Genomic DNA, 14,161 nt, shown 5'->3' with positions numbered 1-14,161 from the left:
GGAGACCAAAGAAACATTCGTCTGCGCCAATGCTGGAAGAGATGGTGGTCTCCAATGGCACCTGTTTAAGGAATTTTCAAGGGTAACTTTGAAGATATGGGGTTTTCTCCTCAAGGTCTGAATTACAACCTAATCCCTACTTATAATGCTATCTATTGTGGCTGAGCTTGGGTATCTACAGACGGACAGACAGAATGCCTGATGTTTTTTTAAATTGTTGTTCAAGTACAGTTTTCTGCCTTTTACTCCCATCCCAACCCTGATGTTCTTTAATAACACGTTTACTATCTGCTACTGAACTTAGAAGAGGAACCCCTCTGTCCCCCTCCTTAGCTCTGTCTCACCTTTACTTGCTTTGTGCATGTCCTTCTCCATCGAGCAGGCGGAGCAGCAGTGCTGGGGACAGCGGAATCCTTTTGACTCAAAGACGGCAGTGGGGAACTTGCGGACACAGGCTTCGTGGTAAAATTTCCCACAAGCACCAACAGAGCAACGCTTCACTTCGGCACCAGACACCTTACATGAAAAACATGGGTGCCGTCCTGGAGGATTGATGAGGAACGGAGGTCAAATGAAAGGGAGTTAAAGCACAGTCCTTAAAACAGATGCAGCTACTGACATCAAAACGGAAAACCGCTAAATTAAAATATCACCTAATACATTTTGTTAGAATGGTTGATTTACTATGATAACTAATTGGAAGATGCAGCATTAAAAATTTAGATCTCCACTTCTCATTCTACAATAAAATGATTCCCATAGTAAACCCAACACACAATTTTTCAGTATCCAAGAGCTGAGAGTGGCAAGGTCTTCCCGAAACAGAAGAAATAAAAATACAAAGACAGATTCCATTAGATACTGATAATCACTTAAAATGTCCATATAAAACAAAGGTCAGATGAAAATTCATATTCCCAATTAAAAAAACAAAGAAAATACAAATGTTCAATATTTGAAACTATACAAAACTATATTATTCAAACTATAACTACATTATTCAAACTATACAAAATCAAGGACAAAAAGAAAATATTAAAATTAGGCACGGAAAAGACAATTACCTTCAAAGAAGCTAAAGGCTGACTGAAAGAGAAAAATGGAAACCAGAAAATAGTGGGATATTATCTTCAAAGGGCTGAAAGAAAATTGTTACCAGGCCAGAATTCTATACCCCCAAAAAATACTCTTCAAAAATGAAATGACATTAATACACATTGGGAAGGATTAAGAAAAACAAAAGCTGTTCCTTTGAAAAGGATTAATAAAACTGATATTTTTGGTAACTGTGACTAAATAAAAAGTAGTAAAACATGTTAAGAATATCAGAAATTTAAAAATGATACATCTCTACAAATCTGACAAAGATAAAAAGATAATAAAAATACTACATTTTTGCCAATCAATTGGAAAATTTAGATGAACAGATTACTAGAAAAACAGAACTTACTAACACTGACAGAAAAATGAATAGAAAATATGATTAGTTATATAAACTATTAAAGAAATGAAACCACAATTAAAAACCTTCCAACAGAGAAAACTTTAAGCCCAGATGACTCCACTGGTCAATCTGCCAAATATTTAAAGGAAGAAATAAAGCCAATTAGAATGAAAAAAAGAAGGAACGAGAAAAAGACAAACAGATGTGGAAAAAGATATTCAACAAAGATGACAAAGGATTGTTTTGTCATACAGAGCTCAAATATAGTAAAAAATATATGTAACGTATATAAGCAAAGACAGCTAAACAAGACCTATAAAAAACTATCAACTGAAACAGGAAGAAAATAGCCTAATAAAAGTGGGCAAAAGGAATGAATGGACAATTTACAGAAAGCAGAAAGCAAGCCAGTAAACGTGAAAAAATGCTCAACTTCACTCGTAAAACCACAAGTAACATTTTAAAACTTCGCCAATAGGAAAAAACTTCAAAAGTCTGATAATACGAATTGCTCATCGGGGTGTATGGAAACAGAAACTCTTATGTACTGCTGGTAGAAATTTAAGTTGGAAGGAACTACGTTGGAAGAAAACAAGGTATTCTCCATTTAAAAATATATATATTTTATTCATTATGCCATTACAGTTGTCCCATTTCCCCCCTTCATTCCCTCCACCCTGCACACCCTTCCCCCCCAAATTCCCTTTAGTTCATGTCCATGTGTCACAAGTTCTTCAGATTCTATATTTCCCCTACTATTCTTGCCCTCCCCCTATTTTCTACCTACCATTTATGCTACTTAATCTCTGTACCTTCTCCCCCCTTCTCCTCCCACTCCCCTGTTGCTAACCCTTCATGTGATCTCCATTTCTATGGTTCTGCTCCTGATCTAGCTGTCCTCTTAGTTTGCTTTTGTTTTAGGTGTGGTTGTTAATAACTGTGAGTTTGCTGTCCTTTCACTGTTCAGCTTTTTTATCTTTTTCTTAGGTAAGTCCCTTTAACATTTCATATAATAAGGGCTTGGTGATGATGAACTCCTTGAATTTGATCTTATCTGAGAAGCACTTTATCTGTCCTTTCATTCTAAATAAAAGCTTTGCTGGATAGACCAATCTTGGTTGTAGGTCTTTGGATTTCATGACTTGGAATACTTCTTTCCAGCCCCTTCTTGCCTGTAAGGTCTCTTTTGAGAAATCCACTAACAGTCTGATGGGAACTCCTTTGTAGGTGACTGTCCCCTTATCTCTTGCTGCTTCTAAGATTCTCTCCTTCATTTGAATCTTGGGTAATGTAATGATGATGTGCCTTGGTGTGTTCCTTCTTGGGTCCAACTTCTTTGGGACTTTCTGAGCTTCCTGGACTTCCTGGAAGTCTATTTCTTTTGCCAGATTGGGGAAGTTCTTCTTTATTATTTGTTCAAATAAGTTTTCCACTTGTTGCTCTTCCTCCTTCCCTTCTGGTACCCCTGTAATTTGGACATTGGAACATTTAAAGATGTCCTGGAGGTTCCTAAGCCTCTCCTCGTTTTTTTGAACTCTTGTTTCTTCATTCTTTTCTGTTTGGTTGTTTCTTTCTTCCTTCTGGTCCACTCCCTTGATTTTAGTCCCAATTTTCTTCCCATCAATACCGGTTCCCTGTGCATTTTGCTTCATTTCACTTAGTGTAGCCTTAATTTCTTCACCTAATTTGCGACTAAAATCAACCAGTTCTGTGAGCATCCTGATCACCAGTGTTTTGAACTGTGCATCCGATAGGTTGGCTATCTCTTTGTCACTTAGAAGTATTGGCTCTGGGGCTTCGAGCTGTTCTTCTGCTTAAGCCATGTTTTGGTCTGTCCACGCCTGTTATGTATAAGAGGCGGGTCTACCCAGTCACTGGATTGTGACTGGGGGCGGGGTCATAGAGGGAGCAATGGCACTTGCTCAGCTCTCTGTTGGATTTCAGTCCCTTCTGCTGCTTCCCACAAGCAAACTGGGCCCTTCTGGTGCTGGTTCCTGGGTGGGTGGGCTTGTGTACGTTCTAGGAGCCTGTGGGTCTCTTCAATGAACTCTCCTGTGAGGCTGGGAGCCTCTCCCAGCACCTCAACCCCTGAAAGTTTTTCCAATCAGTGCTTTTAGGCTTTAGTTCCCATCTCTGGGGCCCTGGTTGCACGGTCTATCTCACTGCCCATTTTTTTTGCCTGGTTTATCTGTGCATGAATGTGTGTCTGTGGTCAGCCAGCTGTCTTGCACGGTCACTGGGTTTGCTCTTTTTCTCCCCGCACCTGTGTCTGCCAACTACAGCTTCTTCCTGCCAGGACCCCTCTCCTCTAGCCGCCAACTCCGCCCCTCTTACCGGTCTGGATGAATGGTTCGTTGTTGTCGGACTTCTGTACAGTTCAATTTTCTGTCTGTTTTGGTTGTGTTTTTGTTTCTAAATCTTTGTCGTCCTTAAATTTGGTTGTGCGAGGAGGTACAGTATTTCCACCTATGCCTCCATCTTGGCTGGAAGTCCCCGTCCTTTTTTTTTTTTTTTTTAAGAAAGTATGTTCATTTTCTGTGGCCTAGAATTTCCACTTCCTGCTTTCTATGTTAGGATAGACTTGTATATGTGAAGGAATGTTGACTGAGCACGTTTATAACTGCAAACAACTAAAAGCAACTCAAATGTCCTTTGATAGAGGAATAGTTTAAAAAAACTATGGAAAAAATCAATCTGCAGAATGACAGCATAATACATTTTATTACAATACAAATAAAAATGTTATGCACATAAAAACATGAATGCACACATAGAAAGAGATGCGCAGTGCTGCCTACCAAACTGATAACAGCGGTTACCTCCAGTGTCGGCTGCAGTTAAGTAAGAGCCTAAACTAAGCACAATGATCCAGCAGGACTTCAGCATGTGCTATGATGATAACGTTCTCATAACATCATATTTATGTGTTACTTGTGTAATTGGATATAAATTTAAAATACTAATAACTTTAACACTGCAATATAGAAATAGAAAAGACACATAAGATCATTCACAAGAGTCAATGAAAACAGAAAAAAAAGTTTAGCTGTAATCAAAGATCTGCAGATTATAACAACATTTTTATTATTTATTTGTTTGTTGTTCTGTGACGATAACTGTCTTTTTGTGGGTACTTTTAATATTACTTCCTACCCTTTAACTGACACATCTAGCTATAATTTTGTGCCTTTTTTATTAGGATTATGTGTTTTCATTTTGTCTCTGTTTTACATATGAAAATTATAAGTGATTATTTATTGGTCATTTGGATATCGTCACTGGGGAGTATTCAAGACTCCTGCTTATAAGCCTTAATGATAAAGTTGGTTAATATGTATTATACTGTATTCTTACAATAAAGTAAGCTAGAGAAAATGTTAATGAGAAAATCATAAGGAAAACACATTTATAGTACTATACTGTATTTACTGACACTGTATGTTTACATCACCTGTTTACAAGTATCAGCTGTCAGTACCTACCTCAATATTATCTTATATGATACAAAGCCCTGTATGTTATATACATTACTAACATTAGACACCAAAAGTGAAAGATAATGTGAAAAAGAAATTCATACTTATATACAGATGTAATAATTCACGAATTGCTAACAAAAAAGCAGCAATACAATTACTTCAGTCTAGCCTAGTGTAACTGACATGACTGCTTTGTGGTGGTTAAGGAAATCTGCCCCCAAATTTTCTAATAGACAGTACTTATTGAAAACACTACCTGCATGGAAGTGGACTCAGGTGAATCCTGTGTTGTTCAAGGATCAACTGTAACTGTTGTTTTGTTTTTTAAGATTTTATTTATTTATCTTTAGAGGGGAAGGACAGAGGGAGAGAAACATCAATGCATGGTTGCCTCTCATGTATCCCCTGGCTGGGAACTGGCCTGCAACCCAGGCATGTGCCCTGACTGGGAATCGAACCACGATACTCTGGTTCACAAGCCTGTGCTCAATCCACTGAGCCACACCAGCCAGGGCTGTCATTGTTTTTTAAATTGTGATTGAAATGTATAACATAAATTTTACCATTTTAACTACTTTTATGTGTGACATTAAGCACATTCACAGTATTTTGCGACCATCACTACCCAACTCCAGAATTTTTCATCACCCCAAACTGAAACTCTAACCATTAAAGTGTAACTCCCCACACCTCTCTCCCCACTAACTGCTGGTAACAACTGTTCCACTTTCTGTCTCTGAATTTGGTTGCTCTAGGTATCTCATGTAAGTGGAATCACACAATATTCGTCCTTATGGCTGGCTTATTTCACCCAACACAGTATCTTCAAGGTTCATCCACACTGCAGTATGCGTCAGTATTTATTTCGTTTCTTTTTTAAGCTGATAATAGTCCACTGTTTATTATTCCACATCTTATTCATCCATGGACCGGCATTTAAGTTGTTTCCACCTTTTGGCCACTGTGAATAGTGCTGTAATAAACACAGTGTACCAATGCCTGTCTGAATCCCTCCTTTCAACTTTTTGGGTGTACCCAGAAGTGAAATTGCTGCATCTCACAGTAATTCTATACTTAACCTTTTGAGGAACTGTCATACTGTTTTCCGCAGTATTTATACCATTTCACATCCCCACCAACAGTGAACAACTGTTTCATTTTCTCCGTAACTTGTTTTCGTGATAATAGCCATTCGAATAGGTGTGAAGAGGCTTCTCACTGTAGTTTTGGTTTCCATTTGTCTGATTAGTAGTGAATGATGCTGAACATCTTTTCAGGTGCTTGCTGGGCCTTTGTAGATCTTTGGAGAAATGTCTATTCAAGTTCTTTCCCTAATTTCCAATTGGGTTATGTGTTTTTTGTTGAGTTGTAGGAGTTCTTTATATATTTAGGATATTAATTCCTTCTCAGATATGTTATTTGCAAATATTTTCTCCCATTTTTAAAAGACTTACTTTTAGAGAGAGGGGAAGGATGGGAGAAAGGGGGAGAGAAACATCAACATGTGGTTGCCTCTTGTGCACCCCCTACTGGGGACCTGGCCTGCAACCCAGGCACGTGCCCTGACTGGGAATCAAACCATGGACTCTGGTTCGCAGGCTGGCACTCAGTCTGCTGAGTCACACCAGACAGGGCTTTTTTCTCCCATTTTGCCGGTTGCTTTTTCACTCAGTTGACAGTCATTTGGTGTACATGGTTTTTAATTTTGATAAAGTCCGATTTCTTTATTTTTTTTCTTTTGTTGCCTATACTTTTGATGTCATAGCAGGAAATCACTGCCTAATCCAATGTCACAAAACTTTTCCCTTATGTTTTCTTCTAAGAGTTTTACAGTTTAGCTCTTATGTTTGATTTCTGGTCCATTTTGAATTATATTTTGCATATGGTTTTAGTTAAGGGTCCAATCTCTTTCTTTGGCATGGAGATATCCAGTTTTCCCACATTTGCCAAAAAGTCTGTCCTTTCCCTCCTGAATGGTCTTTGTACCCTTGTCAAGAAATCATTCAACTATATATATGAAGGTATATTTCTGGACTCCCTATTCTATTCTAATGGGTTATACGTCTGTCTTTATGCCAGCATCACAGTTTTAATTATTGTAGTTTTGTAGGTAAATTTTGAAATAGGGAAGTATAAATCCTCTTTGTTCTATGTGATTGATTTTAAAGCAAATTTCCCTCTTGAAGCTCTTAATAGATGTATATCAAATTAAATTATATCTAACCTTTGTTGATATAATTTAGAATTTAGCTGAATTCTAGAGTTAGGACAGATCCCTCAAAAGAATGTGTTAACAGTGAGCTACACAGTCCTTCCTAACGGTGGTCTGACTTGGAGACTGTAAACGTAAGTGCTTCACAGGGCTGGATGGGTTACGTGAACGGCTGGAATGACAGGGCTTCAGGACGAAGGGACAGCAGGGGGTGTGAGGAACCAGGACACGTGCCTGACCCGTGTTCACACGGTCCAAACCCGCCCAGAGGGCCGAGTAAAACAATGTGCAGATAATCTGCCCCGAGGCTGCTGCCATTGGCAAACTGTTCAAAAGTTCTATTGCAGAGTCTAAGTGTGATGAAGAAAATATTATTTTACATAGGGAAAATGTTATATGTTTAAAAGTTTTTACAGCTTCATTTTTGCGCATGTATGTCTGTGAGGATTCAGAGTATGTATGTTTAAGAATATATGATACATGATCTCCATTCTGCTTAGTCAAGGTGGTGGAAGGTGATGGGAAACAGCAGGGCTTCTCGGGGCAACCTGCCTCCTTGGCTAAAATGCCAGTTTCATCACAGGCTGGTTTTGTGACTTTGGGCAAGGCGCTAAACTACACTCTCCAACCGCAGTTTCACCCTCAGAGAAGTGAGAATAGTAATAGCATGACCTCATTTATGTTATGAGGATAAAATGAGGCAGTAAGATAAAATGCTTAGTACTAACAGCACCTGGCCTGTATTAAGTGTTCAGAAAAAAAAACGACCATTCTAATGGAATTTAGCATATGTAAATGATTTTAAGAGGTATGCAATCAAATAACAAGGATAAAATATCTATGAGAATCCAAATAAAAAACAGCAGGAAAATAAAGTGCCATGGGTAAGATCAGCATATCATAAATACCCGATATCCAGTTCCCCCTGCGAAAAAAATAAAACCAAAAAACCATACGAAAGTGCTTCCTGGAAACACCCCCAGGCCACACGAGTTGGCTCTTCACTCGCCTTGTTACAGAGTACACAACTCTACTTCCTGCTTTCTGTGACTTTAACTAGAATCTCAGCTACACAGATAAGAAGTATGAACTTGCATATTTCTCTCTCTATAAATCATTTGATAGGTAATAGTCTGTATTTGGTGGGGGGGAGAATTAGAAATAAATGGAGAATCCAAAACTTGCATGTTTTAAAAACCATTTCCCATAACTCTATCTTTCCACTAAAAATACTATCACCATAGTTACAGTTGCAATTAATACTTATGCCAGTCTATTAAAGTCAAGGCACTTTAAACCAATGTTATCAAGCGTAAGAATCTCAAACTCATTTGAAAAATAATTCATTCTAAATACTTTGTATAGCTCAGATCAAATACAAATACATCTTGATGACTTGATAGAGTTTATCATTAAGGCACTGGTAGAGGAAAATTTGACAATATTGCTAACTATTCTTTGATTTTAAGAAGCTTAAACACTAAATGGTCTTAATTTGTTGAAATACCTTTGGGAGAAAAGCGCTACATAACAGTGGTGAGAAAATGAGATGTCATGAGGGATGCTGGCATTGTGCACGCCCCCCACCCATCTCTTCAAACCCACCGAAGTCCGTCAGCTTACCGGTTCTACATTCTGGGCAGACGAACTTCCCGTCAGGGAGCGATGGCGACCCCAGGCACTCCAGGTGGAAGTATGTGTAGCACTCTCCCTCGCAGGGAACCAGGCAGTCAGCAGGGCTCTCGCAGATCTGCAATACAGCAAACAGCGGGTGCATCTCAGATGCTGGCAGGCGTCAGCATCGCCTGGAGGGTCTGCCTCCTACGGTTTCTGACACAGTGGAGGCGGGGAGGGACGAGGACAAGAATTTGCATTTACAACAAGTACGGGGACAACACTGATGCTACTGGTCCTGGGCCCTCGCTGCGAGAACCACTGAACTAGGTAACTATTTCCACATCAAGACGGTACAAAGTCTAAAAGTCATACTTAATTTTGTATGATTCCTTCTTTGGAATCTAGGCACTTCAACTTTTCTTCACACGGCAAAGCAGTATGTTTCAGAAAGGGAAAATATACGTTAAAATATCCATACCAATTATAAGAAAATGTTTTTGAAGCAGTCACCTGCCACTGACTTCCATTTCATGACAATGAAGACTGACACCTGCATGAGTGGTGAGGGCTCCAAACTCAGAAGGGGAAAAGAGCCCGAAATGGCTTTTAGATCTGTAGCTTTATAGGAGTATCATAATTTAGAAAGATACCGCCCTCTCCAGGGGGAGGTAAGTAATATTGTTGGCAGAATATGACAGCAATGATCTCAAGCTACAGGACGTGTCACTTGCCCACCTGACACACAGTGTCCTTCTTACTCGTCCCGACGCCTCTTCTTGACAAACTTGAGTCCATGGACTGCACATCAGAAGCATCCACATCTGCAGCAGCTGAAGGGCTATCTACTTGCTTCCCAAAGCCTACCTACATGAAAAACATAGCACATTTTTAAGAAAAAACAAAAATTTCCCCTAAGATGTGCCCTTGCCAGGTAGAGCTCAGCTGGTTAGAGCATCATGCTGATACACAAGGTGGCGGTTCAAGCTCCGGTCAGGGCACATACAAGAATGAACTAATGAATGCATAAATAAGTGGAACAACAAATCGATGTTTCTAACTCGATAAATAAAAACAATAAAAAAAAAGACTTAAAAAACCCTTTCCTCAAAGTTAGGTGCTATGAAAATCCTAGTAAGGGTTGCTCAAATTAATCTTGATACTACCTCTTCTTCCTTCCTTCCTGCCTTCTTTCCTAAAATATCTGGATACCATGTCTGGTGTTTTGAGAGAAACCCGAGTTAAAATTAAAAAACAAAAACCAAACAAACTATACTTCTGTTATGTAAGAGATCAGCAAAATTAAGAAACGCATCATTACAAAATAACCAAGACGGTTTCTTTACTACGAATATTTAAAAATCCCCCATGTTCCCCAAATAAGTTGGGTAAAGCGATAATGTATATTAATTGGTCTTGCAAAGCAAAAAGAGCGCGCTGTGCTCAGACCCTTGGACATATTTACCTGCACGTCACTCAGGCCTCTAGAATCGGAGTCAGATGTGTCTCTGTATGCTGAACTAGTCATTTCTACATCAGTGGAGGCGCGACTCCTTTTCTTTAGAGGTTTACAGGAATCTGAAATCTCGCTGGCACCTTAATACAATACACCGAAATTAATCCTAAAATAGCACTTAAAGTTTGTTTTCTTAATTTTTTTTTTGTGGGGAAATATTTCCTTTCCCCAAACTCATCTGTAGTGTGAAAAAGCACAGCTTTCACTGTAACACTGAAGTCACAAGTCAAAACTTCATGAGCTTCTGACTTTTTGGATGGTGATTTAATTTACAACCGCTCCATTACAACATTTAATTCAGTGCTTCTGCTCTACAGCTCTTTTCAGTCAACAGAGCCCAAGTTCCAACCTAAAAACCAATTCTATCAAAACTGCAGGATAGCTGACTTGTTTGGAGCAATCCAAAGAACCATTCAATTTGGAGGGGGAAGACATAAAACCCAACACACTGTGCAGCTTACAAATATGGTCGCAGAGACACCGCCATCTTGTTTTGATTAGGGATGTGACAAATCTTTGCTTTGTATTCGATTCGTACACGGATAGTGCCATTTTCCCCCGAATTTTGCAATTTAGTTGAGCACTGCCCCCCCAGTAAATTTTGGATGTTCACGATTGTTCATCTGAGACTTCCTTGGTGAAGTGTTGTTTATTGTGACCACTAACAAGTGCTGCGGCACATGTACACGTGTCATGCCACCTAGGAGGCACACTGCTGAGGGCTGTAAACAGACAATCAATGTTCAGGTGCAGCCCAATCACGAAGAGCTGGGTGAGAGGCCTCTATGTGGAATTTGTGCGGGAAGAAATAAATATGAAAAAAAAAAAAAAAGGCAGAGAATAGTGTGGAATTTTTTTTAAAACTGTGTGTAATACAAATCCAGCCAAAACAATAGTGCAAAAAGTTACAAAGCAACAACCTCTTGGGCTAATGCAGTATAGGCCATACAGAACAGCCACGGTGAGATGTGCAGATCAGGCACGGTGAATACCAAGGAACCAAGGAGACGGTTAATATTTCAACCCACTGTTTGTGTTTTGGATTTTTCCCCCCAAATTTCCATACAACAGACAGACATCTAGACCAGCCCAGCAAGCTATGGTGGAAGTGTACAGTCCAGAAGAGACCACGGAGAAACAAGTCTCCATGAAGATCCGCAACAGGCCGAGTGAGAGCAGCACTTGGTATATAGCCATGTTCTGTGGTGGAGCATGTGGGTCTCTTTAGACTGCTCAGATCACTGGAACCTCGTTAGCACATCCCAGTCTACAAGTTTTGCACTGAATGTTTCCTGACATCTATAAATGAGGGTGCCTGCCCATGTCAACGCTGATAAAAACACAAGTACACAAATCTATCTCCTCCATTGCTGGTGTATGAACCCAGCACACCACCACAAAGTATTTCCTTGGCCTAAAAGATCACTGGATTAACAAGGAGTTTTAACAGAGGAACAGGAGTGCTGTACTGAGAGGCTTTCGAAGGGAAACACAGGTACCGCCATTTCCGATGAGTTTCTGAAAATGCTAGAAAAACAACAGACTGCCCAAGATAGCTGCCATGCTGTTCTCCATGGTAACGGCACTAACAAAAAAATAATAACAATAAGAGCTTTTAATGATTGTAACGTATACAGTTTGGGTTGTTTGGCAAAACCCTGCCGATGTACATTAGTGATGATGCTTTATTTAAAAACAAGAAACAAAAACGGTCCATGTTGAAATTGATCAGTGTAAGTTAAACTGTGGTTTTTAGGCTGGGCCCATGATTTAAGCTGTACCTATCCAGCTCAGACCAAAAAAAAAAAAAAAATCATTTGAATGTTAAAGCAATTGTTCAGTCTTGAAGAAGAAAACAGGCAGGAAAATGCCAATAATGGTGATTGGCAAAATCAAAATTGGGAACAAAGAAACTGTTTATCGAGCCGCCGACAAAGAAATCTTGCATGGAGACTACAAGTCTGGAGTTTCTGGGATGAAATTGTACAGGAATCTCAGTCCACAGTTTCCTCAATCGCTGCGGAGACGGAGCTGTCACTGAATCTGACAGAGCCCTGCACTCCCCGGTCCGCCGACCCTGTGGAATGGTGGAAACACAACGCAATCAGGCCTCCTAATCTCGCAGCGATCGCGATGTCTTTTCTTGGAGCTCCGCCAAGCAGTGTTCCCTCCGAGAGGCTGTTCAGTTCTGCTGAGGATCTCCACGGAGACCATCGCTGCAGACTTCTCCCCGAGAATGCAGAGAGGCTGGTGGTTTTTTTATTTTATTTTTTTAATAATGCAATTTGCCCAAAGTAAACTACAGGTATAAATACAGTCTGAATGATCTCACCAAAAACGCACGAATCATGCTATGGAGTTTGTACTGTAGTCAAATTGCACACAGAAAATACAGATATAAGTTTAAGATTTCTTAAACTTTGTGCATATCTCAAATAGATTTGCATAAGGTCATCTAATAATGGCCATAAATATGCTAGGAATCATTTTAATTTACGAAAGGATTTTACAGCACTGTAAAAATAAGCGTGGCAAGATTTTTTTTTCAATCAAGTTGTCTTGTCTGATTTGTCATAGTCCATGTTTGACAAACATTTAGTAGCTACTATTCGGTATTCAGTCGAATACCAAAAAAAGTGGATTCGTCACATCCCTAGTTTATAAACCAGTGAAACCCCAGAACCATATGGAGAAAAGTTGGAAACAGTATCAAGTCTACGTGGTGCTCTCCAATTTACATAAAATGAGGAAGACTTTTCACACGGAGGTACAGAATATTATCAACTCTGAGAGTCACACACGTGTACACACACACACACACACACACACACACACACACCAGGGAGTACTTCAGTTTCACACAAATCATTGACTAAAGAGCAACAACAATGATTTACAGAGACAAACAAAAAAACATGAAGTACAAATAATTCTTTAAAATTGGTTTTAATCAAGGAAATGCAAAGCAACATTGTAACAACTCACCTTTCTGTAATCCAGTCTTCACTGTAGCCTGAGGAACTGCTTCAACCTGTTTGGACAGAGAAATACAGCATTAGCAAGAAAATTTTTTCACTTTTAATTAAGGAAAAAATAATATTTCCATCAATCTAAGTAATGATGAGTGATTAATGTATCTGAAATCTGAACTCAGTCCCATCTGGCAGGTAAAGTTCTCTGTCTCAAGGTCAGGGAGCGTTGAAATCTTAGCTGCTTGTGCTGAATCCAGTGACAACACACAGCCAAATGCTCTCCAGCAAAGACCTTTCCCCCATTCCCTTGGCAGAAGAAGAGAACGAGAACACTTTCCTCAGTGTCTGGGAGGCCGGAGAGGGGTTGTTTCTGCAACCAGCCCGATGCTGTTATAAACCCCTCCCGCCCCAAAGACGTTAGGATAAATTTTTACTTACTATGATACTCAGGTTAATGTAACTCACGCCACTTTAAGACCCTTCCGCGCCTGCACTCACAGCTAAGTTGCTGGGAATCAGGACCCTCTCTGTAGAGAGTGCCACAGGGCTCCATACAGCTGGAAGCTCAATACTTTTGCTGCTAATACAAACTTAGTAAGTTTGTGATATTGCAAAAGCACTTTCTTGAGTGTCTTATGAACAGTGTCTTGATCCTACATTAGGAGAGTGAGATCAGAAGTTATTCTGCCAATGTATATGTAAAACACGTGGTAATTTAAAGACGGAACCATTGGAATTGAAGAAGGGATGCTGTTCGGAGGAGTTCCTGTTTAAGCTATGAATTGAATTTTATGTTTCTTTAAGATGTGGTGAAATATGCATGTTGAAACACATTTTGTAAATACTTAAGGATTGTTCTAAGCTTTAAAAATTTTTTTATTTTTTTACAGCAGGTTAAAAAAACATACAACAGAAGCACTTTTA

The 14,161-nt window shown here is 39.4% G+C and overlaps 1 protein-coding gene across 10 annotated transcripts in view; it reads right to left on the bottom strand.

Annotated features, from left to right (window-relative positions):
- NSD3 (nuclear receptor binding SET domain protein 3) overlaps positions 1–14,161 on the bottom strand; it is a 116,472-nt gene that overhangs the window by 30,104 nt on the left and 72,207 nt on the right. For 9 of the 10 annotated variants that reach the window (XM_053659894.1, XM_037166955.2, XM_053659897.1 and 6 more), the window contains 5 exons: positions 13,251–13,296; positions 10,215–10,345; positions 9,488–9,616; positions 8,759–8,885; positions 345–542 (listed from right to left, as the gene is read on the bottom strand). In XM_053659894.1, the coding sequence (XP_053515869.1) occupies positions 345–542; positions 8,759–8,885; positions 9,488–9,616; positions 10,215–10,345; positions 13,251–13,296 (631 nt within the window). Of the gene's footprint in view, positions 1–344; positions 543–8,758; positions 8,886–9,487; positions 9,617–10,214; positions 10,346–11,862; positions 12,343–13,250; positions 13,297–14,161 lie in introns of those variants that run through there. The other variant, XM_037166954.2, reaches the window with a different exon arrangement.

Source organism: Artibeus jamaicensis, unplaced genomic scaffold (assembly GCF_021234435.1).
Source record: "Artibeus jamaicensis isolate MK-2021 breed Jamaican fruit bat unplaced genomic scaffold, CSHL_Jam_final scaffold_833, whole genome shotgun sequence".
NCBI classification, from domain to species: domain Eukaryota; kingdom Metazoa; phylum Chordata; class Mammalia; order Chiroptera; family Phyllostomidae; genus Artibeus; species Artibeus jamaicensis.
The sequence above is the reverse complement of the archived record's forward strand: the minus strand, read 5'-3'. Positions and strand labels throughout refer to the sequence as shown.